Below are 27,536 nucleotides of genomic sequence, written 5' to 3'. Positions count from 1 at the left end.
AAATAGATGGGGAAACAGTGGCTGACTTAATTTTTCTGGGCTCCAAAAATCACTGGATGGTGATTGCAGCCATGAAATTAAAAGACGCTTACTCCTTGGAAGGAAAATTATGACCAACCTAGATAGCATGTTGAAAAGCAGAGACATTACTTTGCCAACAAAGGTCCATCTAGTCAAGGCTATGGTTTTTCCAGTGGTCATGTATGGATGTGAGAGTTGGACTGTGAAGAGGGCTGAGCGCCAAAGAATTGATGCTTTTGAACTGTGGTGTTGGAGAAGACTCTTGAGAGTCCCTTGGACTGCAAGGAGATCCAATCAGTCCATTCTAAAGGAGATCAGTCCTGGGTGTTCTTTGGAAGGACTGATGCTAAAGCTGAAACTCCAATACTTTGGCCACCTGATGCGAAGAGTTGACTCATTGGAAAAGACTCTGATGCTGGGAGGGATTGGGGGCAGGAGGAGAAGGGGACGACAGAGGATGAGATGGCTGGATGGCATCACCGACTCGATGGAGGTGAGTCTGGGTGAACTCCGGGAGTTGGTGATGGACAGGGAGGCCTGGCGTGCTGCAGTCCATGGGGTCGCAGAGTCGGACACGACTGAGCGACTGAACTGAACTGAATGGTTAGTGATGTTGAGCGTCTTGTTGTTGCTTTGTTTTACTGCTGAGTAATGCGAGTTCACACGTTTCGGACATTAACCCCTTCTCAGGTGCGTGGCTCGCCGCTCTCTCCTCCCATCCACAGGCTGTCTTTTCACTGTTAGTGGCCCCCTTGCTGTGCAGCAGCATTTTGGTTTGGTGTAGTCCCACTTATTTACTGTTGCTTTTGGCGTCAGGTCCAAAAAATTATCACCAAGACCAACGTCAGGGAGCTTACTGGCTGGGTTTTCTTTTAGGAGTTTTATGGTTTCTAGTCTGGCATTCTTTAATGCATTTTGAGTTGATTTTTGTACCTGCTGTAAGACGTGTGCTGACTCGCTTCATTTGCATCCAACTCTGTGACCCCGTGGCATGTGCCCACCAGGCTCCTCTTGTCTCCAGGCAAGAACACTGGAGTGGCTTGCCATGCTCTCCCCCGGGGAATCTTCCCGACTCAGGGATCAAACCCACGTCTCTCACCACCTGTGGCCCTGGTGTAGGATCGTGGCCCAGCTTTCCCAGCGCCATTTGTCGAAGGGGTGATCCTTGCCCCACTGTGCATTCTTGGCTCCTTTGTCACAAATTGACTGACCACCTAAGTGGGGTCTGTTTCTGACCTCTGTTCTGTTCCACTGATCTGTGTGTCTGTTTTACACCAGGCTTCCTGGTGGCTCAGAGGTTAAAGCGTCTGCCTCCAATGTCAGGAAGATCCCCTGGAGAAGGGCACGGCAACCCACTCCAGTATTCTTGTTTGGAGAATCCCATGGACGGAGGAGCCTGGTGGGCTACAGCCCACAGGGTCGCAGAGTCGGACACGACTGAGCAACTTCACTTTCTACCATTACTGCTGTTCAGTCGCTCAGTTGTGTCCGGCTCTTTGTGACCCCATGGACTTCAGCACGCCAGGCTTCCCTGTCCTTCACTATCTCCTGAGTTTCCTCAAACTCTTGTCCACCAAGTTGGTGATGCCATTCAACCCTCTCATCCTCTGTTGTCCCCTTCTCCTCCCACCTTCAATCTTAACCCAGCATCAGGGTCTTTTCCAATGAGTCAGCTCTTCGCATCAGGTGGCCAAAGTATTGGAGCTTCAGGTTCAGCATCAGTCCTTCCAGTGAATATTCAGGACTGATCTCCTTTAGGATGGACTGGTTGGATCTCCTTGCAGTCCAAGGGACTCTCAAGAGTCTTCTCCAACACCACAGTTCAAAAGCATCAATTCTTCAGCGCTCAGCTTTCTTCACAGTCCAACTCTCACATCCACACATGAGGAAAAACCATAGCCTTGACTAGATGGACCTTTGTCAGAGAAGTGATAACTCTGCTTTTCAACATGCTATCTAGGTTGGTCATAACTTTCCTTTCAAGGAGTAAGCGTCTTTTAACTTCATGGCTGCAATCACCATCCAGTGATTTTTGGAGCCCAGAAAAATAAAAGTCAGCCACTGTTTCCCCATCTATTTGCCATGAAATGATGGGACCAGATGCCATGATCTTGGTTTTTTGAATGTTGAGTTTTAAACCAGCTTTTTCACTCTCCTCTTTCACTTTCATCAAGAGGCTCTTTAGCTCCTCTTCACTTTCTGCCATAAGGGTGGTGCCATCTGCATATCTGAGGTCATTGATATTTTTCCCGGCAATCTTGATTCCAGCTTGTGTTTCATCCAGCCCAGCATTTTGCATGATGTACTCGGCATGTAAGTTAATAAATGGGTCTTGTCATACTCCTTTCCCAGTTTGGAACCAGTCCGTTGTTCCACATCTGGTTCTAAGTATCCATCGGCAGGAAGCTATTTAAGGCACCAGAGAAAGGCCCGAGAGAGCCAAGTAAGGAGCTGGGCATGGGGATGGGCCCGGCCTGGCAGCCTTCTGTGGGCTCACACGCGAGCACCCTTGCCCAGGGCCCGGGTCCGAGAGCTGGGTGTCGGGAGGAGGGAAGTGTCACCGTGATGCAGGCCCACTGGAACAGAAAAACCCCGTGGGGGGAGGGGGCGGGGGCGGGGCTTAAACAGCATTTACTTCTGGTTCTGGAGATTGGAAGGAGGTGTCAGCTGGGGGAGGTCTGGTGGGGCCAGCCTCCTCTTCCTCACTGTTCTCACGTTGGAGGAGACCAGGGTGCTCCCTGGGGTCTCTCCTGTAAAGGCACTGACGCCCTTCATAAGGACCCTACCTCCTGACCTGATCACCTCCCCAAGGCCCCGCCTCCGGGTACCATCACCTTGGTGGTTAGGTTCCAACATGGAGATTTTGGGGACACCCTAAGTGGCTTGCTTTAGGAAAGGAGTGCTGGGGGGTCCTGGGGCCCTGCACTTGGTGAGCTGGCGCGGGTCCCCAGCACTCGTGGGGAGCCCGCTGAGCCGCAGGCACGTTCTTTGCCCGGTGTGAACACCGTCTCCCCAATCGGTCATCGCGAAGCCACAGTTGCACAGAGCAGCCGCTGCCCGACCAGGGCCTTCGCCTCACCCACGCCCTCCAGGGCGACGGCAGAGGGCCTGGCGCTCCTCCGGCACGTCTGAGCCCAGGAGCAGCCTCCAGGCTCTCGGCTCCTCTGACGGTACACCGAGTCCCCGTAGCGCCCATGTCCTGGGCGGACCCTGCACCATCCCCGACTGCGAGCCCACGAGGGCCAGGATGTTCCTGCAGAGAGGGTCTCAGTCCCTGAGTGTGTGGCTGGGGGCTCTGACCCCCCTCAGCCCGAGCACCCTGGATGCCTGGGCTTCACCCTGGATGCCTGGGCTCCACCCTGGAAGGCAAAGGTCCTCCTTTGTCCTCAGTTGGCTGTCCCAATGCAGTGGCCCCAGCCCTGCCCGCGGCCTGGCTACGGCTGGGAGGGACTCGGCAGTGGGCAAGGTCGGGGGCAGACACGATGTGAGGGCTCGGGTGGGTCTCCGGGGCTGGACAGGCGCCAGGCCCAGCGACCTGTGGGGGGACCTCCTGCCACGGGGCCCCCTCCCTGCTCTTCCTGGTGCCTCGACAGTCCGGGATGGCTGCCTTGGCCTTCCTTCTAAGACCAGCTAACAGGGCATCTGCCCCTGGGGTGCCAGTGATGACAGTGAGTCAGAGCGTCTGAGCAAGCAGAGCGTCTGGGGCCCTGGGCCCTGGGCCGAGGGGCCAGGGAACAGTCCGGAGCACTCGGTGAGCCGTGTAGGCTGTTGGGCTCCCCCACAATCCCGACCCACAGGGGCAGGGCCTCACGTCAGAGGCCAAAGTGCTGCTCCGTCACCCTGGGAATTCAGCGCCAAGCCAGAGAGGCCCAGCCAAGCCCATCAGCCCTCCTGTATCTCCCACCACAGAGACTGGGGGCTTGGGGAGGGGGCAGGAGAGGGGCCTGGAGTCCCCGGGCCCAGCAGATGGAGAGAGGCGGGGCTAAAGACAGCTGTGACCTCGAGGTTTAATTAAATACTATCACGTGTTTGTAAGGACTCCCGTACACAGCATTCCCAGTGGCAGAGTCATAGGATTTCGGTGCAAACCGTGGCCTTGTAGCAGTGGCCACCACTCCACGGGCAGCTGGGAGTTGCGTTCTGGACACGGGGGTCAGCTGGCTGTCAGGCAGGGGGCGCGGGCTCGTGGAGCTCCTCCTCCTGGCCCCGGGGCACCCGCGGCAGTTCGTCCGCCCTTCCGGCTATGGCCCCTCCTGACCAGTCCCCTCCACACCTTCCCTGAGGTTCTGCTGGCGGACAAGTGACTCCTGAGGGCCCGGGCCCCTCTTCGGGAAGCCCAGGCCACCGCCGACTCTGTGCGGCTGGCTGCGCTGCGGGGCCTCGGAGCTCGCCGTGGCCTCAGAGCTCGTTGTGACGGGCCCTGGAGATGCGGCTGGACAGGTCCTGCATGTGCTTCTTCACCTGCAGGAACAGCGCAGGCCGGTCACACGGGAAAGCTGCGCACGACTCAGCCTACCGCTGCAGAGTCGGAGCTCGGCGGTTCGCTTTCCAAGCGCCTCCTCCCCCAGCCCCCATCCTTAACTCATCAGATAAACTATAGGAGCAGGTCATTAACCAGAAACAGCCTCTGGGGAACCCCATGAGTGGCCTCTCTCTCCACCCCAGAATCCTTACTTCTTGTTTTTTTATGAGTTTGGCTAAAGGTTTATCAATTCTGTTTGAAAGTAAGGTCCCTCGGTTGTGTCTGACTCTTTGCGACCCCATGGACTGTAGCCCATCAGGCTCCTCTGTCCAAGGGATTCTTCAGGCAAGACTACTGGAGTGGCTTGCCGTTTCCTTCTCTGGGGATCTTCCTGACCCAGGGATCGCACCCGGGTCTCCTGCACTGCCGGCACATGCCTGAGCCCCCAGGGAATTCTCTATCTTTTCAGGAAAACCAGCTCTTCGTTTCATTGACCCTTAATGATTTTTTTAGTCGCCTTTCTCCCCTTCATCTGTTTCTGCTCTGACCTTCACTCCAGCCCTCTGCTGACTCTGGGTTTGTCTGTTCTTTCTCTGGTTCAAGTGTAAGGCCAGGTTGCTTGTTCCGCCCCCGAGGTGGGCTTGTGTGGCTGCAAACTGCCCTCCTGGAGCTGTTTCTGGGCGTCCCCTAGGTTTGGGCCTTGGGAAGGTCTTCTCCAGGCCACTTCTGATTTCTTCCTCCGTTTCTTCAGTGATCCACTGATTGCTTAGGAGCCTCCTGTGTAGCCTCTGTGTGTTACGGCTTTTGCAATTTTTCCCCCCTGTAGTTTAACCCGAGTTTCAAGCTCTGTGGTCTCAGGGTGCAGCAAAAAACCATGACGGTGACAACAGGCAGTGAATGAAGACCCAGCCCGACCCTGGCTCCTCGGGCTCTGTCCTCATCACAGCGGCGGGGGCCTCAGCGGCCTCCCAGGGCCTGGCTCTGCCCTGCTCCCCGGGCACACAGAGCCCGTGGGCAGGAGCCCCCTGGGCTGGTGGGGCCCTGGAGCAGGGAAGCAGCTGGGGCTTCTATGGAGCACCGCTGCGGAAGCTTCCCTCTTCTTCCTCTCGTCACAGCGGGGTCTGGCTTCTCTCTGGTAGTCCCCCCCCATTCTGGTACTTTCCTTTCTTTCCCCTCCAACTTACCCTGAACAGGGAGGGCACCCTGTACAGGAGGCACAGAGAAGTCCCTGCAGATCCTGCTGCGGGCCTGGGCTCCCCGGTGCACCCACAGTGACGCCCACGCCTGTGCCGCCTGCCCCTCGCTCCCTCACTGAGCCTGAACCCGAGCCCCCTCCGGAGACGGGCCCTTCACGTCTTGGTGCCTGGGAGGTGCCCTGAACTGTGGGACCACCACCGATGACCAGTGGGAGGCCCTGCCGGGTCAGGTGCCCCAGCGAGGGGACTTCGGTCTCTACATCGTGTACGTCCTCTGGGATTCTCAGGTCACCCCACTGAGGGCATCCGCGAGCCCCGCGGGGCCGCACACGGGGAGTGACCCTGTGCAGGCCGCCTGCTGTGGTCCGTTTCCCGTGGCGCCGAGTGTGGAACCCACATGTCCCAGGACCGAAGCTCCTCCGCCAGCTCCTGTGGCCACTCAGGAGCCCCTAGGGCCACCGGGCAGCTCTCGGGGGTGAAGGTCACTCAGGACCAGGGGCGGGGCACACGTCCCACCTGTGCAGCTGGAAGAGCCCGGCTCTGTCCTGCCTGCCGCCCCCGTGGGTGTAGCTACACCAAACCTCTTGCTGGTCACCTGGTGGGGGGCCCGGAGGCGGGGTCGGGGGGGGGGTGGTGGGAAGGCCTGTGAGACCCCTGTCCCACAGCCCAGCCCCGAACCCCAGGGCTGTGCAGCCCCCGCCAGCTCCGTGGGTACGGATGAGCTCCGGGGGGCCGGCTGGCGGCCACACACCCACCTTGTAGCCCAGCTCCTTGGTCTTCTCTTCCAGCATGGCGTACCGCTCCTTGTTGCGGGCGACGTGCTCCTGGTCCCCAAAGCTCTCCACATGCTTTAGCTTCTGGTGAGAAATTTCTAGCTGCTTCTGGTAATGGTTGTGCTTTTCAATTTTAACTTCAAAGTGCTTGAGCTCCTCCTGGGATGAAATAGAGAACTGAACCTCCCTGACACACCCCACCGCCTCCAGGCCCGCGACAGATGCCTCCCCCACACATCCACCACTTTCGGCTCTGCAGGCCCCCAGAGTGCAGTGCCCACCCCGCCCCGCTCCCATCCAGGGAAACAGCAGCCTCACAGCCCCAGGGCCCGTGCCCTTCCCTGACCCCTGACCCATGGTGCCTCTGCCATGACAGGACCACATGGAGGCGAGTGACCCAAAGACCCTCCCTTCCTCTGGGCCCAGCACGGGCCCTGCAGGGCCTCGGGGTGCCTCCATAACCTTCTCAATCCACTTGTCCTAAGAGCCCACTTCTCACACCCGGTGAGCCCCAGACTCAGCAGACAGCCTAGAAACACAGTGATCGCCGCTGGAGGCCGGCTTTGTCTCACACGGGCCACCGACCAGGACTCAGGGCCGCAGGGGGCGACTGGAGACGGTGCTGTGCACAGGCTGGTCTGCTCTGGTTGGAGAAAAGGGCCTTTTCCGCGTCTTCAGCGCATCCACCAAGGAGACGCTGCCACCCTTACCCGGAAGGACTCCAGTTCTTTCTCGGTGAAGTTGGCTGACTTAGCCATGTCCCAGAGGTCCAGCACCCGGGGCTCCATGAACTCTGCATGAGAGTGAAGATGGGCTGTGACTCCTGCCTGGGACGCCCGGGGGCCCACATGCCACCTGTGCAGGGCACAGGGCGTGTGCCAGCCTCCTTGAGAAGCATTCCTTGCTCCCCCGCTTAGCCGGCAGCTCCCAGGTCAGGCCGCCATTGCCCAGAACGCAGGAGCCACTGCTCGAGTGAGCAGAGGGTGCACTCCAAGGCTGGGGGATGCCTCCGACTCTGCGGGGTCCCTCCACCCGCAGCTCTAGGCTGAGGCTCAGGCTGCTACCTGTCCTCACGGCTCCGGAGCAATGGAAACCAAACAGAGGAGACCTTTTAGTCAGCACTCGTCAGCCGCCTCCCTCCAGCCCTGGAGAAGGCTGGGAGCACATGGGCCACGCGGCTGGCAAACCCCCCACACCCCCTGCAGACCTCTCCTGTCGCCCGGGGCTGCAGGAAGAACTCCAGCAGGAGAAGCCTCGGTCTAGGTGTGCGGCCCCTGGAGGGCAGGGACTGAGGCACTGAGGCCAGCCTCGGCCACACCCCTCCACACGGCCAGGCCCGCGGGGGTCCCCGGTCCCCGGAAACTCAGCAGGTCGGCACAGTGGGCCTGCGTCGTGGTCCAGGCGCCCCACCACAGCGGGCTGAGCGAGCCCAGGGCGCCCGGGTTGGGCTGAGGAGCAGGGAGCCCGTCTCATGGCCTCGACATGCCCCTGGGCAAACAGCAGTGGCCGCCCCGTGGTCACCGCTCGGGGAACGGAGGGTGGGGGAGCCAGGACAGGCGTCACAGCTGGGTGGCGGCTCACCAGTCTCGGCGCCGTAGCCCTGGTGGCTGACCCTGCGCAGCCGGTCGAAGCCCTGGCCGATGCTCCGCAGCCGGTCCTTCAGCTCCGCGTGCCTGCTCGCCAGTGCCTCCGCCTGCACGCCACTCAGGTCCACCGGCCCGATGGCATTCTCGTGGCTTTCTGCTGGAGCCAGGCCGGGGGCCTGTGAGGGGCCGGCCTGGGACTCTGCGCCCCTCCCTGCTGACTCCAAGGTGGGCCTCGAGACCGCCACCCCTTGGGGGCCACCCCCGAGGCGACAGGAGAGGCAGCCCGCATCAAAGCACCGGTCCGTCTGAGTACCCGATGGGGCCTGAGACGCTGACGTTCCTGCTCGGAGGCCAGGAGGCCTGAGGGCGTGGTGCCCAATCCTCCCCCCCCCCCCCCCCCCCCCCCCCGTTCTGGAACATTCTGGGCCCAGGACCGCCACAGGGCGTGGCCTTACCCCCCCCCCCCCGCCCCGCGCCCTGTTCTGGAAGGCTCTGGGCCCGGGCCGCCGCAGGGAGCACCTCCAGTCCCACCCCTGAGGGCGTGGCGTCCCCCCCCCACCGCGCCCTGTTCTGGAACATTCTGGGCCCGGCCGCCGCAGGGAGCACCTCCAGTCCCACCCCTGAGGGCGTGGCGTCCCCCCCCCCACCGCGCCCTGTTCTGGAACATTCTGGGCCCGGCCGCCGCAGGGAGCACCTCCGGTCCCGCCCAGGGTCTCCAGCAGCGCGTGGTACTCCTGCACCTTCTCCTCGTGGTGCTGCAGCTCCCGCCACAGCTTGTCCAGCTCTTCGCTGGAGAACTTCCCGGAGGTCTTCGCCTGGAAGGGCAGCGCCTCCGGTGAGCGCCCCAGGGTGCGCAATCACCCAAGCCAGCGGGACCCGGGCGCAGGCCCGGTGTTCAGCCTTTACCCACGTTACTGCGGGGCAGAGCAGGAGCCCAGACCTGACCGCCTCCAGGGCGGATGGCGGGGAGACCACCCAGTGAGCCGGGCATGAGGATGGACCCCAGCAGGACCCTGGGCTGGGGTGGGGGCCAGGGGCAGTCCTGGCCACTCCCCAGGGCATCGCCCCACTTGCCCAGGGGTGGGGGTGCAGGATGCAGACAAACGAGGGAAGAACGGGTCCTGAGCTCAGCCCCGAGGAAGCCTCCCCCCTCCCCGCCCCCACCCCTAAAGACCAAGGATGGCGGGTCCCAGAGAGGAGCCAGCAAGCGAGAGAAGCCCCCGACGGCCCCCCACCCCGGCCAAGCTCACAGAAACCACCCACAGAATCCAATCGCAGATCACACACAGATGACCCTGAACACAGGTCTGACCCGCGGGGGCCCATTTACGTGCAGGTTATTTTCAAAAAAACACTGCACCACTACGCGATCGGCAGTTGGCTGACTCCGCGGAGGGCTGACTCCCAGTTACACGCGGATGCTCACTGGGCAGGGAACGGCCAGTGGCCCCGTCGCCCGCCTTGTTCACAGGTCGACAGTCCAGGCACCAAGGGAAAAGAGCCGCTCGTGACACGCTGAGCCTGCGTTTCCGACCACAGGTTCACGAGCACGCTTGGTAACGCGCGCGGCTCAGGCCCGCACATGCCACAAGGCACTCCGTGCAAACACGCGTTGCGAGCTCCTGTTCACAGTAGCAAGCATTCCAGGTGGGGCAGACACGACACTACAGGCCCGCGGGGCTGGAGAGAAGCGCCTGTGGGGTAAGGCCGGCCGCCCCGGGCAGGACGCCGGGGCCAAGGGTGGCTCTCGAGGCAGAGGGTACCTTGTGCCACAGCTTCTCCAGCCGGGGATCCTCCAGGCTCTCGTCGTCGGGGCCGTGGTCGATGAAGTTGCTGCTCACGACCCGCGAGTCCTTCCTGCCGTCCAGACCGTACTTAGCCAGGATGACTAGAAGGGAGCAGGGCGGGGTCAGGGTGGTGGTCTGGGGGCTACACCCTCCTCCACCTGCCCAGGACCTGGGGAAGGAGCGGAGACCCGGTGCTCCCCGCAACCCCCGCGTGGCTTTCGGCCGACCCTCCACCCCCTGCTCTGGGTGGAGAGCCGCGCACAGGCCTTCGGGACCAGCTGCACAGGTTCGCCTGTCGAGGGGCAAGCTCCAGCTGGGGTGGACGTGGACAGGCCGCATGGGCAGGGGCAGACCCCCCACCACCCATGTCTTTATCTGGAGATTTCTAAAGGCGGGATCTTGCTGTCAACAGCTTCCAAAGTAAAGTTACTAATGACAGTGGAGCCGGGGGACACTGGCTCAGCCACTGCTGGCTGGTCACTGCAGGCCAGCGACCGGCTGACGTTTCTCCAGAGCTCCCAGAACGCAGCGCCCACCAATGGCCTCCTCATCACACAGGGACCTGCATCTCCGCGCCGCTGTCTCCACACAGCGCAGGAGGGTGCTTGGGGAGGTCTGGCGGCAGCTCTCTCCAAAGCGGGGCTGGGCTGCTGGGTCGGCCCTCGACCCCTGGACGCCCCTCCCGGTGTCTCTGCCCACTCCCATCAACCATCAACCATCAACCATCGCCCCCCGCCCTCCCCGCCCCCGCCTCGCTGCTCAGAGGGATGGGGTGCCCAGGCTGTAGACAGGACCCGCCCTCCAGGCTTCACTCCAGGGCTTCCCAGGGGCCTGGGCTTCCTCTCCCCTGCCTTCCATTCCCGGCGTCCTCATTGAAGCCGAGGCCAGCTGGCCTCTGACCCCCAGCCCCTCCTCTGGGCCTGACCCCACGAGCACTGGATACTCGTGGTCCCCAAGGGGCCCGCAGCCCCCTGTGCAGCCCCCGAACCCAGCTCCTGGCCTTGGGCGCCCGCCTGCTGCTGGAGGCACCTTGGGCCCCATGCAGCCTGAGGTCACCACGTGGGGCTAAACTGCCCTGTCTACCCTGCCTGGGGGCTCAGCCCACAGGGGCCTTGAGTAAGCCGTGGAGAGGCTATGCTCCTGGTGTCCAGCCTGTGGTTTTTGAAACATTAAGAACCCATGCGTGACCCTCTCCCTAAACTACCGAAGCCCTTCACCCAGCGACGGGAGCCAGACCCACAGGAGGTGCAGCCTGTTCGGGGGGCGGGTGTGCTGTCAGCCCAGCCGCCAGGCCAGCCCTCCACGCCAGCTCCCCAAGACGCCAGGCACGGGTGACCACCGTCTGCAGGGCGCAGGGCAGACCTGGCCACCACCACTGGGTCCTGGTCTGGATGCCACACTACGTGGACACCTAGGTGTGGCATCTGCCTTGTAAAGGGGCTGGGTCGGCTGGGGGGGTGGGTGGGATGTGGGGTTTTGGGGCCACACCCAGAACATGGCCGGCCGCTCAGGGGAACACCACCCCCAGATCGGCAGGCCCAGCTCAGGCCCCGGCTCTCCAGGCCAGCTGGGCCTCCTGCCAGGTCACCTGGGCGCCCACAGAGACCAGTGTCACCCAGACAAACAGGGCGGCCTGCCTGGGCACAGCCGTGCACCCTGAGGGCTCTGCTCTCCCCGGGGGAACAGACCCCGGGAAACCCCTCCTCCTCGTCCAGGTGACTCCAGGCCGCCCCGTCGTCTTCCCGGACCAGACAGACCCGGGGCTTTGGCCGCTGGGAGCTCGCGTGGCCAGACGCCCTCGCCCTGGACCCCCTCCCGCCGGCCAAGGCCCATTGAGGGCAGCCTGACAGCGGCACCCGCCTGGAGCCGAGGGCCGCCCTGCAGGGCTCAGGGTCACGGGGGCGGTCCTGACTCTCGTCCTGCCCGCAGACCAAGTCGGAGCAACAAGCTGGAGCCTAAGCCGGGGAGACTGCTGCCCTTGGCCAGAGGGGAGAGGAGTGAGAAGAGAGGTACCGCTGAGGCTGCGGACCAGCTTCGCCTCTTCCTCCCCATCCTCATCCAGGCCCTCAGCCTTCAGCTTCTTCCACTTGAATTCATCCCGTTCTTGAATCTTCAGATCGGTGTGGAGGTCGGACAGCTTCAGAGGAGGAAGATTGAGCTGCGGGAGAAGAGAGGATGCCTGACCCCCAGCTGCATTGTGACCAACGACAGCCCAGAAGAAACTGACCTCGGAGAGGAGATGCCAGGAGGAGCTGGGATCCTGGGCGCTCAAGATCCCGCCTGCGCTCCCGCACGAGAATGTCAAAGGGGCCTCTGTGCGCAGCGTGGAGCCCACCAGCCCTTAGGCCCCAGACCCACCCTCCAGCCTCGGGGAACACCGCGTCCTCAGGGAGCCCCGGGGCGTCAGCGGCCTGAGAGCATAGGTGCTGGGCAGACAGGCCGGCTCGCTCTCCAGCCTTGGCAGACACCGGGTCCCCAGGGAGCCCCGGGGCGGTGGCGGTCTCCGGGGCGGTGGCGGCCTGCGCACAGGCGCTGGGGAGACAGGCCAGCTCGCCCTCCGGCCTGGACCCCGGGCGCCTGTGCACACCTAGGCGCGGGGACGCAGGCGCACGGACACTGGGCTCGCTGGAGAAACTTCTCCCTGCGTGTGTAACTCGGATGAAAGGCAAACCGCAAGGACTGGAGAGCAGGTCATATTTATGGAAGACTTCCGATTAGAAAACAAGACACAGCTACGGCTCCCCAGGGTCGCTGCCCGTGCTGGGGGCTGACGGAGGGGCGCTGGGCCTCCCTGGATACAAGCTGCAGGGCTAAGAAGGGCCCTCCGGCTCCTGGCAGAGGCAGCTCTGGCTCAGCCGAGGGTGCCTCCTCGCTTCTGAGCCAGAACCAGCATGTGAAGGCTGTGGTCAGGCCCGTTAAACGTGCAACTTTAAAAATCAACGCATTAGCACTCCTGGCAGACACCTGCAGCCTTGAAGGGTGGGCGGGGTGACACAGTGAAGACCGAGGGCTGCAGTGTGGGCCCCCCTAGGCAGCCCTTCTGTGCCCCCCCCGTCGGCTTCCTGGGGGGCCCTACTACCCCAGGTAGGCACGGGCGCTGGAACCTGACCCCATACAGCCTGCCTGTCCTGCAGGAAGGGGACCCTCACGAGGTCGGGCTTGGAGGCACACATATATGCGTGCCTGCGCATACACAGGAGCAGGAAGGCAGAGGGAAACCTCTCGGGGCTAGAACCTTCAGTGTGAGTAGGAAGACGGTGTGGAGAGGAAACTGAAGCTGCCAGGCAGGGTGAGGACTTGCGGCAGAGGTGCCGGGGCCCCACTCGCCCTGACTTCCCAGGCTGTCCGCCTGCCCGGCTGGGCAGACACTGAGCAGCGTCCTGGCTGCCCCCCTGGAGGTGCTCTCAGTCGGGCCCTCGCCTCCGCTCCCGTCAGAGGCCCCAGGAGGGCAAGAACCTGCCTGGAGGACACGGCTGCAGGTCCCTGGGTATTGGACCCTTTCTGCTGCTACTGGAAGGGGGGCGGACTTAATTTCCTTCTCAGAGAGTTGGATGCTGGTGACGGAAGCGCCAGCAAGGCCTGTGTGTCGCTTCTGTGCCCTGTAACCGTGGCGAGGCTGCTGAGCAGATCTAGTGACTGGGCAGCGCTCAGGTTTTCTACAAATGAAAATCACATCATCTGCAAACAGAGCCTTTCACCTCTTCCTTTCTGATCTGGATGCTTTCTTTTTTTTTTTTCTTTTTCTTGCCCAGCTGTTCTGCCTGGAGCTTCCACTCCTTGTTGAATAGAATAACCTAATTCTTAAACAGGCAAAGGACTTGAATATAAATTTCTCCAAACACCACACAGGAATGGCCAAGAGGGACATGAACAGACCCTCCAGATCGCAGATCATCGGGAGGAATGGAAACCCCACGAGAGAGACCGCCTCGCAGCGGTTACAGGTCGGTTACTCTGGAGAATGGAAAGCAGCCCCTGCTGGGGGGTAACAAAGGGAGCCCCGCGGGCGACTGGTGGGATGCAAACGGGCACAGCTGCCGAGGCAAACAGCGAGGAGGCGCCTCAGAAACGGAGACAGAGGTGCGGTACGACCCAGCAACCCCCGCCGGGCACTGACCCAGGGCCTGAAGCCAGAATCTCCAAGAAAGACCTGTGCTCCCAAGCTTCTTGCAGCACCAGTCACAACGCCAAGTCACGGGAACAACTCAACCAAGATGTCCATCGAGGTAAGGAAAATTCGGGACAGACCCACAGCGGACTACGAGCCTCAAAACAGAAGGGGAACTGGCCCTCCGTGAAGACACAGGCGCTGGGGAGATAAGCCAGACGTATCTGCAAACACTTCTCCACAACAGTGCTTAACACGAGGGGCGGAGAGTGGACAAGAGGCAGACGAGAGCGAGTGAAGGGCTGGTCAAAGGGCGCAGAGTCAGCCGCGCGGCTCCAGCGAGCCCAGAGACTCGCTGCTCAGCGTGCCCCTGGCAACCAGACTGTGCCCATCTGCTGTTCAGTCGCTCAGTCGTGTACGACTCCTTGCGACCCGTGGACTGCAGCCCTCCAGGCTCCTCTGTCCATGGGATTCTCCAGGCAAGAATTCTGGACTGGGTCGCCATGCCCTTCTCCAGGGATCTTCCCAACCCAGGGATTGAACCTGGGTCTCCTGCAAGGCAGGCGACTCTTCACCACTGAGCCACCTGGGAATCCCATTTAAAAATTTGCTAAGCGGGGGGTGGGTGGGGGTGCGGGGGGTGGGTGGGTGTCGATCTTAGGTTCTTACCGCAAATAATAACAAACAAACAGCTCAGGAGAATATTTGGGAGGTGGTGGGTGTGTTTGTGGGCCTGTACACTTATCTCCAAACTAATTAACAACAGAACTTTTCAGAGGTCAATCATACCTCAAAAATGGTAAAACAAAACAACAAAAAGCCAAAACCAACAACCAACCAAAAAAAAAAAAAAAACCACTCCTGGGACCCAGTGTCCACGCACAGTCAGCTCCAGCCACAGCCCTGCACGCCGACCCTGGACCGAGGTAGGAGCCACACCCTGGCCCACAGAAGGACTGGCGACAGTGGACGCCTTCTCCCACCCTGAGCACACGCCACGCAAGACACACCTCACGTTTAGAAGAAAAGAAACGTGATGTTTTCAGTCAGTTCAGTCGCTTAGTCGTGTCCGACTCTTTACGACCCCATGGACTGCAGCACGCCAGGCCTCCCTGTCCATCACCAACTTCCGGAGTTGACTCAAACTCATGTCCATAGAGTCGGTGATGCCATCCAACTGTCTCATCCTCTATCGTCCCCTTCTCCCGCCTTCAGTCTTTCCCAGCATCAGGGTCTTTTCTAAGGAGTCAGTCCTTCGCGTCAGGTGGCCAAAGTCTTGATGTTTTCAGAGACCAAATTATCCCAAGAACAAAACCAAAAGGCTAAGAATCAAAAGTGCCTCGTGCTGGCCCTGCCTCCTGTCTGGGCTCGGCTCTGGGCGGGGAGTGCTGACCCTGGGACACGGGCCCACTTGCGGGCTCCTGCCACCACCCGAGGAGCTTCTGGAAGCTTCTCCGGCTAGGAAGGCTGGGACAGGCCAGCTTGTATTCCACAGGTCTGCTCAGGGAGCCAAAACATGATGCCACCGGGCATGAGCCCCACCCTGAAGACCTGTGTGCTTCGTTCAGCAGAAAACACCCGTACACGCAGTTCGAGAGTTTCAGGGCCGAGAGGCCCAGGAAAGACGTCTAGGCCAAGGCCGGCCCGCAGTGCTGGGGTTTCCAGAGAACAGAGGAGGCCCTCTCAGACAGCTGTGACCTGAGACGGACCAGGTCAGCAGTGGACTGCACACGGGGGCGGGGAGGGTCACTGAGGCGCAGCTGGAGGGCGGGCGACGGCCAGGAGGCGTGAGGAGGCTGGCAGATGCAAAGCGGCGTCTGGACAGACAAGACGGGGCTGACCAGCACCGCCCTGCGGGCAGGAGGGCTCCGGGCAGGTTCGCGGGCCCAAGCGCCCCTTCTTCCAGGAAGCCCTCCGGCCTCTCCAACCCAGAGTGCTCTCTCACCAGGCAGGCTGCGCACACAGTGGTCCTGACAGCTAGGGACCCCGAGCGGAACCCTCAAGGGCACTGGCCTAGGAGCAGTGCGGGGCCTGGGAGCTAGGGGCCTGGGAGCTAGGGGCCTGGAAGCTAGAGGCCTAGGAGCAGTGCGGGGCCTGGGAGCTAGGGGCCTGGGGTATCTACTGGGCCCTGACCGCCCCGCAGGCCGCTCTGTCCCATTCCTCCCCCACCTTTCTTCCCCCTCAGTTTCTTTTCTTTTCCAAAACTTAGTCCTCACTTGGCTCTCTTTCAAGGACTCAGGAATGCTTAAAACTGGAAGACTGGAGCTGACGAGACTCCATTTGAGAGATGAAGACAGGAGGCCCAGAGGCTGGGGAACTTGTAAATACCCATTTCTCTAGAAACACCCCGCCCGAAACAGCAGGGACTGTTATGTTAACGAGGAAGCTGCTGGCAAGCTGCCTCCAGGCGGAGTGACCTTAGGGGCGTCCTTTGCCCTCTGGGCTTCGAGGAAGGTCCCGTTCAGTTCACTTGAGTCTTAAGTTTCAGGTGTTATCCTCCCACCACATGTGAAAGTGAGTCGCTCAGTCGTGTCCCACTCCTTGCAAATTCTCCAGGCCAGAATACCGGAGTGGGTAGCCGTTCCCTTCTCACCACATCCTCTCACCCAATTTATCAAGAACCTGTCTGCTTCCAGGGTTTCTGTATCCCTGACTTGTCCTCATGACCAGCATCACCCGTTTCCTTGTTTCTCCATATAGGGAAACAATGTAGAAAAGGCAAAAACCTGCAAGGCAGGAGACCTGGGCCTGCCCGCTGGGAGGGAATCTCGGCCTCAAACTGACGGGGCAGCCCCTCTGCCCAGGCCAAGGCCTCCTGTCTTCACCTGTTATCACCAGGCCAGGGTCCCTGTTCCCTGATGAAGAGTACAGGCAACGTAGTAAGAGGAACTCTCACCTGTATGTGCGGGCGAGTCTGAGGCTGTCAAAGGCTCGAGGCCCCGGCCAGCAGACCCCAGAGACGGAAGAGACCCCGGCCCGGGCTCTGCGGACCCCAGGATCAGAGGACGCCCTGCCGACCCCCGAGAGAGAAGAGACCCGGGCCTGCGCCCCGCGGACCCTCGAGACTGGAGACCCGGGCCTGCGCTCCGCGGGCCCCACGATCAGAGGACGCCCCGGCCCGCGGAGCCCCGAGGTGGAGGGAGCTGGCCGCCGCTTACCCGCTGGGCCTTCTCCCACAGCTGGTTCAGCTTCTCCATGCGGAACTCCGCCGCGGGCTCGCGCTTCGAGGGCGGCGCGGGCTCGTTCTTCTCCCGCGAGTACTTCCCGGCATGGCCTGCAACAGCCCACGGCGCGAGGAGCAGCAGCAGCAGCAGCGGCGGCGGCGGCGGCGGCGGCGGCTGCCGGACCGCGCGCAGCCCAGACAAGACCCTCCGCGACGCCATCTTCCGCCTCTAGACGCGGAGCCCCGGGAGCTGCGGGAACGAAAAGGTCGCGCCCCGCCCACCGGGCTCGCCCCGCCCACCGGGCCCCGCCGCGCTGCCTCGTGGGAGTTGTAGTCCCTCCCCGGGCGGCCGGCCCAAAAGGAGGCAGCGAGCGGACTACAAGGCCCGGGGCGCCCTGCGGAGGCACGGCGCGGGGGCGTTTCCTAGGCAACCCGACCACGGCCTGGAGTCTCCGGGCGCCTCTGGGGCTGAGTGTGGCTCAGTTCAGTCGCTTAGTCCTGTCCGACTCTTTGCCAACCCACGGACTGCAGCACGCCAGGCCTCCCTGTCCATCACCAACTCCCGGAGCTTACGAAAACTCATGTCCATTGAGTCAGTGATGCCATCCAACCAACTCATCCTCTTTTGTCCCCTTCTCCTCCCGCCTTCAATCTTCCCCAGCATCAGGATCTTTTCCAGTGAGTCAGCTCTTTGCATCAGGTGGCCAAAGTATTGGAGCTTCAACGTCAGCATCAGCCCTTCCAGTGAATATTCAGGACTGATTTCCTTCAGGATGTACTGGTTGGATCTCCTTGCAGTCCAAGGGACTCTCAAGAGTCTTCTCCAACAGCACAGTTCAAAAGCATCAGTTCTTTAGCACTCAGCCTTCTTCATAGTCCACCTGTCTCATCCATACATGACCACTGGAAAAGCCATAGCTTTGACTAGACGGACCTTTGTTGGCAAAGTAATGTCTCTGCTTTTAATATGCTGTCTAGGTTGGTCATAGCTTTTCTTCCAAGGAGCGAGCATCTTTTAATTTCATGGCTGCATTGACCATCTGCAGTGATTTTGGAGCTGAAGAAAATAAAGTCTCTCACTGTTTCCATTGTTTCCACTGTTTCCCAACATCAGGGTCTTTTCAAATGAGTCAGTTCTTCACATCAGGTGGACAAGGCACTGAAGTTTCAGCTTCAGCATCAGTGCAGCTAGGGCGGCCCTAGCTGGGACGGGAGACTGCCGGGGGCTATAGGTGGGTCAGAGATCTGATCTCCCATCCTGGATTGACCCCCACAAGGGCGTTTTTCCCTCAGCTGCACGGGAAGAGGAAACAGTTCAAAACTGGAGACTGTGTCTGGCTGACACCTTAGCTTGTTTCTGTGTCCCCTGCCTCGGTGTTGAGCCTTCACTGTCGTTAGGAACTCTGGAAATTGGCCTTGGCTGGCACCCCACCGTACATGTCTCTGTCAGGAAGCCTAGATACCCCCTCCCAAGCCCACTCCTTCCCAGGGAGCCACAGGTGTTCCCGCCTCCCCAAAGCTTCCCCCTGCCCTCTAGCGAGTGCCTGCACCTCAACGCCAACTTTAAATTGCACCCCCTTCTCCCCCCCGCACTGGTTCTGTTATTAGAGATGTCTGTGTACCTGTTCTCTCTCCCCACTTGCCGTATTCTAGTAAACAAACCTGAATACAGCCAACGTGCTAGGGCCGCTCTCCCAGCGGGGAGACTGGGGGCAGGCAAACAGTGGGAACCAGACGGCGGCCTCGAGCAGCTTCTGGGGTCAGGTAGAGGCACCCATGGGGGTGCTTTGGTGCTTCGAGGCGGAGCCGCGCAAGCCACGTCTGGTGAGGATGGTGGACCGGGCCTGAGAGGCAGTGCCCCAGGGAAGAGAGCCAAGCGTAGCTTTCTTGACATGAGAGAAGCCACTGTAGGCCTAGGCCATGTTGCCATCTCAGCCTGGCCACAGCGCTGGCCTGTGAGGAAGAGCAGGCCTCGGGAGTGAATGACTTTAAGGAAACAAAAGCACGTGAGAGCAAACAGCTATTACCAGGCCAGGGAAGTAATTTAACAATTTAACTGGAGATAATGCGTCAGTCCTGGCAGTTTAGTCTGTACGTTGTGTCTGACTCTGCGACCCCATGGGCTGTAGCGCGCCAGGCTCCTCTGTTCATGGGATTTCCCAGGCAAAGAATACTGGAGTGGGTTGCCACTTCCTTCTCCAGAGGACCTTCCTAACCTAGGGAATGAATCCTGACCTCCAGCATAGCAGGCAGTCTTCAACATATCAGGCAGATTCTGTACTGCTGAGCCTCCAGGGAAGCCTCACATCAGTCACAGAGACTGCCAGTTCTGTTTCCGAGATAAAGAATAGTCTGACGCATACTCTCTGAGCTGTCGAACAGGGTCCAAACCCCCTTGGACAACTGGCCCCCAGACTAACTGGCCGCCAGACCACTGACGATGTTGATCTTTGCTGGCTTCAGTCAGCCAAGACCCTGGCCTCTGTCAGCCTGGGATGACGCTGCCCCAGTGCTATGCTCCATTCCTCTTTGCACAAGCCCTTTCACGAGCGTGTGTGCTCCCGCAGCTTGAAACTTCCCCCATTTTGCTGTCCTGGGATACACTGCATTGGGAAGTACCCCCGAAGTTCTCCTTACTCGCGGCAGATAATAAATCATTCTCCCACTTTTTGATTTGATTGGGTTTGGCTCGATACCCACTAAGAGGTGAACCCAGTTTCTGGGGGTAACAGGAGGGCATTCCAAGTGGAGGGTCCATGAAAGGAAGGGAGCGGAGAAAACCTGGGCATCTTGGGAGGACCTGGAATTTAATTACTTAAAAAGAATTGAGGCTCTTCCGCTGCCATTTTAAATCCAGCTCCATACAATGCTCTGCCGCCGCTGCCGCTGGACGCAGACTGGGCGCCAGCACCCTCTGCTGACAACTCCGCCGCTACCGAAGTCGTGAACAGTGCAGCAACAGAGAAGAATTCGCAGAGGGCTCCAAGGCCAGCGCGGGCAGGGACCAGCAGGATGCCGGCAAGGTGTTTAACTGGAGGCTGGAGCTGGGATACAAGCAGGAAAGATCTGACTGAGTATTTGTCTCGATTTGGGGGCGTGGTGGACTGCACGGTTAGAACAGATCCTGTTACTAGAAGATCGCGAGGATTTGGATTTGTTCTTTTCAAGGATGCTGCTAGTGTTGATAAGGTTTGGAAACTGAAGTAACACAAACTGGATGGCAAATTGATAGACCCTAGATGACCAACCTAGATAGCATATTCAAAAGCAGAGACATTACTTTGCCAACAAAGGTCCGTCTAGTCAAGGCTATGGTTTTTCCGGTGGTCATGTATGAAAGTGAGAGTTGGACTGTGAAGAGAGGTGAGCGCCAAAGACTTGATGCTTTTGAACTGTGGTGTTGGAGAAGACTCTTGAGAGTCCCTTGGACTGCAAGGAGATCCAACCAGTCCATTCTAAACAAGATCAGTCCTAGGTGTTTATCGGAAGGACTGATGCTAAAGCTGAAACTCCAGTACTTTGGCCACCTCATGCAAAGAGTTGACTCATTGGAAAAGACCCTGATGCTGGGAGGGATTGGGGGCAGGAGGAGAAGGGGACGACAGAGGATGAGGTGGCTGGATGGCATCACCGACTTGAGGGAGGTGAGTCTGGGTGAACTCCGGGAGTTGGTGATGGACAGGGAGGCCTGGCGTGCTGCGATTCATGGGGTCACAAAGAGTCAGACACGGCTGAGTGAACTGAACTGAACTGAACTGAGAAGGTCCAAAGCTTTAAAGGGGAAGGAACCCCCACCCCCGTCCAAAAAAAAGGTTTTCATGGGTGGATTGAGCCCAGATACTTCGGAGGAACAAACGAAAGAATATTTTAGAGACTTTGGAGAGATTGAAAATATTGAACGTCCTGTGGATACAAAAACAAATGAGAGGATTTTGCTTTATCACATATACAGACGAGGAGCAAGTAAAGGAAAAGTGAGCTGGACTTTGTCTCTTGCTATCTGTGTTACGACTCAGTGAGGATTTGTGTTTATACAAACTTTATTTGTAGGATTATATGTTAAAGCTCAAATAAATGCTTCTTTATGTGATTGTTTAAAAAAAAAAAGAATTGAGGCACAGTTGATTTTCGATGCTGTGTCAGTTTCACGTCCACAGCAAAGTATTTTAGTTAGATATACGTGTGTGTGTGTGTGTGTGTGTGTGTGTGTATACACTTTTCCAAATTTTTCCATAATAGGTTACTACAAGATATTGAATATGGTTCCCCGTGCTATACAGTAGGTCTTTGTTGCTTATCTATTTATGTATTATTGTGTATAACTAATAATCCTGAGCTTCCAGTTTATCCCTCCCCACCTTTTCCCCTTTGGTAACCATAAGTTCCATTTTCCATGTCTGTAAGTCTATTTCTGTTTGGTAAATAAGTTCATTAGTATCATTTTTTTAAGATTTCACATGTAAGCGATATTGTGTGATATTTGTGTTTGCCTGACTTACTTAGCACGATAATCTCTAGGTCCATCCATCTCGCTGCAAGAGGCATTGTTTCATTCTTTTTCATGGCTGAGTACAGCACCTCCAGAGACAGAGGATGAGGTGGCTGGATGGCATCACCAACTCAAGGGATATGAGCTTGAGTGAGCTCCGGGAGTTGGTGATAGACAGGGAAGCCTGGCGTGCTGCAGTCCACAGGGTCACAGAGTCAGACACGACTGAGCGACTGAACTGAACTGAACAGTGCCTCCTGTGGCTCCAGGTAAAGCGTCTGCCTGCAATGCGGGAGACCAGGGTTCCATCCCTGGGTCGGGAAGATCTCCTGAAGAAGGGAATGGCAACCCATTCCAGTATTCTTCCCTGGAGCATCCCATGGATAGAGGAGCCTGGTGGGCTACAGTCCACGGGGTTGTGGACAGGACTGAGCGGCTAGCACGTGGCATTTAGCTGTTCCAGAAAGGGCTTGAGGTGCCTGGAATCAAGCTATGATTTGCTGGGTGATGGACGAATGGATGGATGGAGGGATGCGTAATGAATTCTTCCTTTGTCCCCAGCCTGGTCCTAGAATATGCTGTCTTTTTTTCAGCCGCAAGATGCCACAAAGCCCTTGATGGTGATGGGCAGAGGGAAAGATGGTGGGCATCTCATATGGACTTCAGGTCCACAGCGGGCCTGGGAGCGACATCAGCCATCAGGGCCTGCTGAAGGGGGCTGGGGACGGGGTGGGGTAGAGAACCGGCTCTACCCTCCTTTTCCAGGCTCCAGACAGCTCCGTCCCCGCGGTGCCTGCTGCTGCGACGTTTCTTCAGGCTGCAGCTTCCTGGTCTAGGGCTTGGGGGCTGGCCTGGAGCCTCTCCAGCCCAGATGTGCCCTGCGATGGGGCCGCAGGGACCCCTGCCCTGCTTCCCCTGCCCCCCTGTTCCTGTACCCTTTGCTCTGCCCATGGCCTCCTGCCCTGGCAGCCCTGGGGAAGCACCTCATCTGGTCCCTGGATCATCGCTCAGCACCACATCGCTGCATGAGGACGATTAACCTGTCTGTTATCACCTCCTACTCAGTGACTCCAACACGGAACTCCTACCAGGCCGAGCTTGGCACAGAACAGCAATTACTGAAAACGCATTTTAAAAAGTTGACGTTTTTGTAAGAGTTCATCCTCCCCCACCTCCATCCTTCCCCAAGGAGACCTGCACACAGGCACTTTCCGTGTGACTCCCACTTCGCGATGATGCCTGCTGAGGTGCAGGGAAATTGGCTCTGGGCCCAGCGCACGCACCCCCTGAGCTGACCGGGGCTCTGGCCTGAGCCCTTGCAGTGTTCTGTGTGAAGTCCCCAAAGCTCTTTGTGTAACCCAGACACTCATGCTGCATCAGTTTTGTGTGCTGTGACTATCTCCTCCCATCCTTGGGCTTGCTTTCACTCTTTTGATGGCCTCTTTTGATGTACAGGCAGCTTAATATACCTGTAACGATCAATATTTTCCTTTGCTTGTTACTGCTTTCGTGTAAAGCCTTTCCAGCGTCAAGGAGATGAGTACATCCCACATTAGCTTCTAAAGACCCTGTGGCTTTGCCTTTCACGTTGGAGTCTCTGCTCCGCCTGGGACTGATTCCTGAGGATGGCTTTAGGAGGCTTCCCTGGTAGCTCAGACGGTCAAGAACCTCCCTGCCAATGCAGGATACATAAGAGACGCGGGGGCCATTCCTGGGTTGGGAAGGTTCCCTAGAGTGGGAAACGGCAACCCACTCCAATATTCTTGCTTGGGAAATCCCATAGCCAGGGGAACCTGGTGGGCTACAATCCAGGGGTTGCAAAGAGTCGGACACGCCTGAGCAACTTAGTGCGGCACACAGCACTGGGCCTCAGGGCGGGCAGTTTTCAGAGCGGAAATGGGTTGACCACGTTGTTTGCAACGGTAAGCGGGCACCATGAGTTGCTTCCTTTTCAGAAATGGGAATCTTAGGAAACGGACTTGGCCAGAACTGCTGTTTAGGGCACAAGAAACTAGCTGTGCCCTAGGACAGTGCCCTAAGGTACGGGCCCCCAAATACAAATATCCGGTAATCCAAACTACATAGATAGGGTTGTTGTTGTTGTTCAGTTGCCAAGTCATGTCTGACCCTTTGAGACCCCATGGACTGCTGCACACCAGGCTTCCTTGTCCTTCACCATCTCCCAGAGTTTGCCCAAGTTCATGTCCATTGAATCGGTGGTACCATCCAACTAGTGACTCCCCAAAATTCTTTTTAAACCAGATTCATCCTTTCCTCCATGTTGAAATGGTTCTTTGATGAGATTAAATTCTCAAGTCATCAAGCACCCCATGGACAGAGGAGCCTGGCAGTCCACGAGGTTGCAAAGAGTCCAACATGACTGAGCGACTAAGCACAAAATGTATGCACAAAGAGAAGAGAAGAAAGTGTTAGTCACTCAGTCGTGTCCAGCTCTTTGTGACCCCGTGCACTGCAGCCCGCCAGGCTCCTCTGTCCATGGGATTCTCCAGGCAAGAGTACTGGAGTGGGTTGCCATTCCCTCCTCCAAGGGATCTTCCCGACCGAAGGATCGAACCCGGGTCTCCTGCATTGCAGGCAGATCCATTACTGTCTGAGCCACCAGGGAAGCTATCTATACGCACTGCGTGGGATAGGGGACCACGTTCTATGTGTCCTAAATCTCAATAAGAGAAAATGCACTTCAGGCAGCCCTGCTGGGAGAACGGCAACAGCATTTCTATTCCTTCTCTCAGACATGACATCACATCGCCATATACCGAGATAACTGACAAAGATGTGACCAGGTCATACCCGGAAGAGTACAATGGAGATGAACCAGGCAGCTAGTTAATAAAAACATCTTGTTTTTTCAGCTTTTGTGTGCTTGTCGGAGTTTAAAGTTGTCTTCATTTTTTCTCACTCTAAATGAGTGTCCGTTTCACACCTCATCTTGTCTCTGTAACTTTGCATTCTCTTCTGTAGAGAGAGCCCCACGCCGTGTGAGCTTCAGGCCCCATGAAGCTCCCTGGATCCCACTTGCCCCCTGCCTCCTGCCTGCTGGGCCGGGGTGGAGGAAGGACCCGGCAGAGGCTGGGGGGAGTGGGGGTCGTGAGGCCTGGCGTCGTCGCTGGACGGGGACTTGTGCACTGCAGGGGCAAGACAGAACCTCCTAGAATCCTGCTTGAGGGTGGCCGCTTGCAGCGCTCCACGTGGCACCTGGCGCACGTGGGCCGTGACAAACCAGAGCTCCCATGAGGTCACCCCATAATGTGCCGCTCTCTCTCACACCCTGCCCTTGCTTCCTTCCTCCCTCCCCCAGGGTGGGGCCTGGTGCTGGGTGTGGGCTTGGTTTATAAAAACCTGAGCTGGATGAGGCCTGCGCCTGAAGGAGGAGAAGGAGTCAGACAGGCTCCCTGTCTGGAGAAGGAGTCAGAGATGGTAAAAAGGATGCTCTCCAGATCGTTAGTTCTCGACCGGGGAAAGTTTCCGCATCTCCCCCGGGGACAGTCGGCAAGGCGGTCGTCACCAGCCAGTAGAAAGAGGGAAACCAGCCTCTCAGGGCTGGAGGCCAGGGATGCTAGGGGGAGCCCCACCCTACTATCCAGTCCCACCTGTAGAGCCGGGGGTGGCAGGGGGGCCTGGTATTGAGCAGAGGTGCTGACTTGTCCCAGGGCTGGGGCGATCTCGGGGATCTACGGGTTTCTGCCGTCTGGTGGTCAGGGAAGCAGCTGGGAGTTGGGGTGGGTGCAAGGACTCCTATTCCCGTTTCACAGAAAGACAGGGTCCTGGAGGGCTGGGTGCCCCTCCGTGCCAGTCCCACAGCTCAGGGTTTGCATCCCGTTACTCTGCATCAGAAAACACCTCGTATGCAGAGAAATTCAGCCTTCCAGATCACGTCCTTATTTCGTCCTCCCGTGCTTCCAAGCATCTAGAAGGAAAGGCTTTTGTCCCCATTTTGCAGATGCAGCTGGTGAGGCTGGGCCAGGAGCAGAGAGTCCAGAACTGTCCCCACCTCCTGCCGCCGCCCACCACAGGACTCCCCCCACCTGCATCTCCAGACCTGGGCCCACCCGAGCGAGTCCGGAATCTGTAACCGCAGGTCCTGGAGGCCTTCTGAGCTTGTCTGGCGAGATTCCACGGTGGGATCGCTCAGGTTACCTGTTTGGGAAGATAATCACCTTACTGAGGCCTGAAGGACCTCTTTGCATTTTTGAGGGGTGGTCACGGCCGGGCTCCCGAGGAGCTCTGAGCTGCCTGCTGCTGTGTGTGAGGAGGGGCGGAACGTGGGGTGCAGCATGGGTCCCCCAGCGCGCCTGCAGGCCCAGGCTCTGCACACTCCCCTTGTGTGGGTGAAAGAGCTACGGCTCAGAAAGGAGCCCCAGCCCCTGGCTCCCTGGCTGGCCAGAGGCAGGGCTGAGCGGCCCCTGGCCTGGCTGTTTGCTGGGGTGGGTGTCAGACAGTCCGGCGGGACAGGACGCTCCCTGGGGGCTGGGCGTTCATGAGCAGAGGACTCCTGGCTGCTGTCTGCCTCCTGACTGTGCGGCGGCAGTTCTGACCTGGCCTCTTGGAGCCTCCACCATTTGCTTGCTGTGTGAGGGGCTGGGCTCTGTCCCCGTCCGGCCGGTCCTCTCCCACAGCAGGGGGGCTCCAGTGAGAATGGTGCGTGGGGTTCCAGTGGAGGGGGGTCTGAGCCGGCCTCTGGGCCCAGCCAGAGTCGCTCCGGGATAGGGAGGGCCTGGAGACAGGAATGTGTAGCTCCCAGGGGGTGCGGTGTGGAGCCCCCTGGGGTGGGTGGGGATCTGACTCCCTCAGGCTGTTCAGTGACCTGTGAGTCAGGCCCAGGGCCAGAGGGGAGGGGTTTGGAGAGGGGAGGGGCTTGGCCTGGTTGGGAGTGGGACAGCGGTGTCCTTTGGTTACTGGCTGAGTTCTCTCTCTAGGAGGGTGTTCCAGCCTCCTCTGAGTGGAGGATGGGGTGTTGGGGGTGGGCGACTGGCTCTGGAATGTGGTGCCTGGGCCAGATAAGGTAGGCAAATATGGGTCCTGAGATAGGGACGAATACCATATAGTTCCAGTAGTCATGTACAGATTGAGGGTTGGGCTGTAAAGAGAAAGATCGTCCAATGGCTCAGACTGTAAAGCATCTCCCTACAACGCAGGAGACCTGGGTTTGATCCCTGGGATGGGAAGATCCCCTGGAGAAGGAAATGGCAAACCACTCCAGAACTCTCGCCTGGAAAACCCCATTAACAGAGGAGCTTGGTAGGCTACAGTCCATGAGGTTGCAAAGAGTCAGACATGATGGAGGGTTGGGCCATAAAGAAAGCTGAGCACCAAAGAAACGATGCTTTCCAACTGTGGTGCTGGAGAAGGCTCTCGAGAGTCCTTTGGACAGCAAGGAGATCCAACCTGTCTATCCTAAAGGAAAGCAGTCCTGAATGTTCATTGGAAGGACTGAAGTTCCAATGTTTTGGCCACCTGATGTGAAGAGCCAACTCACTGGAGAAGACCCTGATCATGGGAAAGAAGGGGGTGACAGAGGATGAGATGGTTGGATGGTGTCATCAACTCAGTTCAGTTCAGTCACTCAGTCGTGTCCAACTCTTTGCGACCCCATGAATCGCAGCATGCCAGGCCTCCCTGTCCATCACCATCTCCTGGAGCTCACTCAGACTCACGTCCATCGAGTCCGTGATGCCATCCAGCCATCTCATCCTCAGTCGTCCCCTTCTCCTCCTGCCCCCAATCCCTCCCAGCATCAGGGTCTTTTCCAATGAGTCAACTCTTCGCATGAGGTGGCCAAAGTACTGGAGTTTCAGCTTTAGCATCATTCCTTCCAAAGAAATCCCAGGGTTGATCTCCTTCAGAATGGACTGGTTGGATCTCCTTGCAGTCCAAGGGACTCTCAAGAGTCTTCTCCAACACCACAGTTCAAAAGCATCAATTCTTCAGCG

The 27,536-nt window shown here is 58.7% G+C and overlaps 1 protein-coding gene and 1 pseudogene across 2 annotated transcripts; one reads left to right on the top strand and one right to left on the bottom strand.

The window, feature by feature from the left end:
• Positions 1–4,006: 4,006 nt before the first annotated feature.
• On the bottom strand, positions 4,007–17,331 carry LRPAP1 (LDL receptor related protein associated protein 1). Of its 2 annotated transcripts, none has more exons than XM_027971270.2 (8): positions 17,092–17,331; positions 11,839–11,983; positions 9,802–9,926; positions 8,733–8,853; positions 8,034–8,195; positions 7,163–7,245; positions 6,435–6,611; positions 4,007–4,482 (listed from the first exon to the last, which is right to left on the bottom strand). In XM_027971270.2, exons 1-8 carry the CDS (start codon positions 17,314–17,316, stop codon positions 4,420–4,422), a joined length of 1,101 nt encoding a protein of 366 aa, XP_027827071.1. In that variant the 5' UTR covers positions 17,317–17,331; the 3' UTR covers positions 4,007–4,419. The 2 variants fall into 2 exon arrangements, with proteins under 2 accessions (XP_027827071.1, XP_027827072.1); XM_027971271.2 differs by having other exon boundaries at positions 8,034–8,192.
• Positions 17,332–18,872: 1,541 nt separating this feature from the next.
• Positions 18,873–25,678, top strand: LOC106991218 (heterogeneous nuclear ribonucleoprotein D-like; annotated as a pseudogene).
• The last annotated feature ends 1,858 nt before the right edge of the window (positions 25,679–27,536 follow it).

This window comes from Ovis aries, chromosome 6 (genome assembly GCF_016772045.2).
Source record: "Ovis aries strain OAR_USU_Benz2616 breed Rambouillet chromosome 6, ARS-UI_Ramb_v3.0, whole genome shotgun sequence".
NCBI classification, from domain to species: Eukaryota; Metazoa; Chordata; class Mammalia; order Artiodactyla; family Bovidae; genus Ovis; species Ovis aries.
Note: the sequence above shows the minus strand (reverse complement) of the source record. Positions and strands in the feature narration are given on the sequence as shown.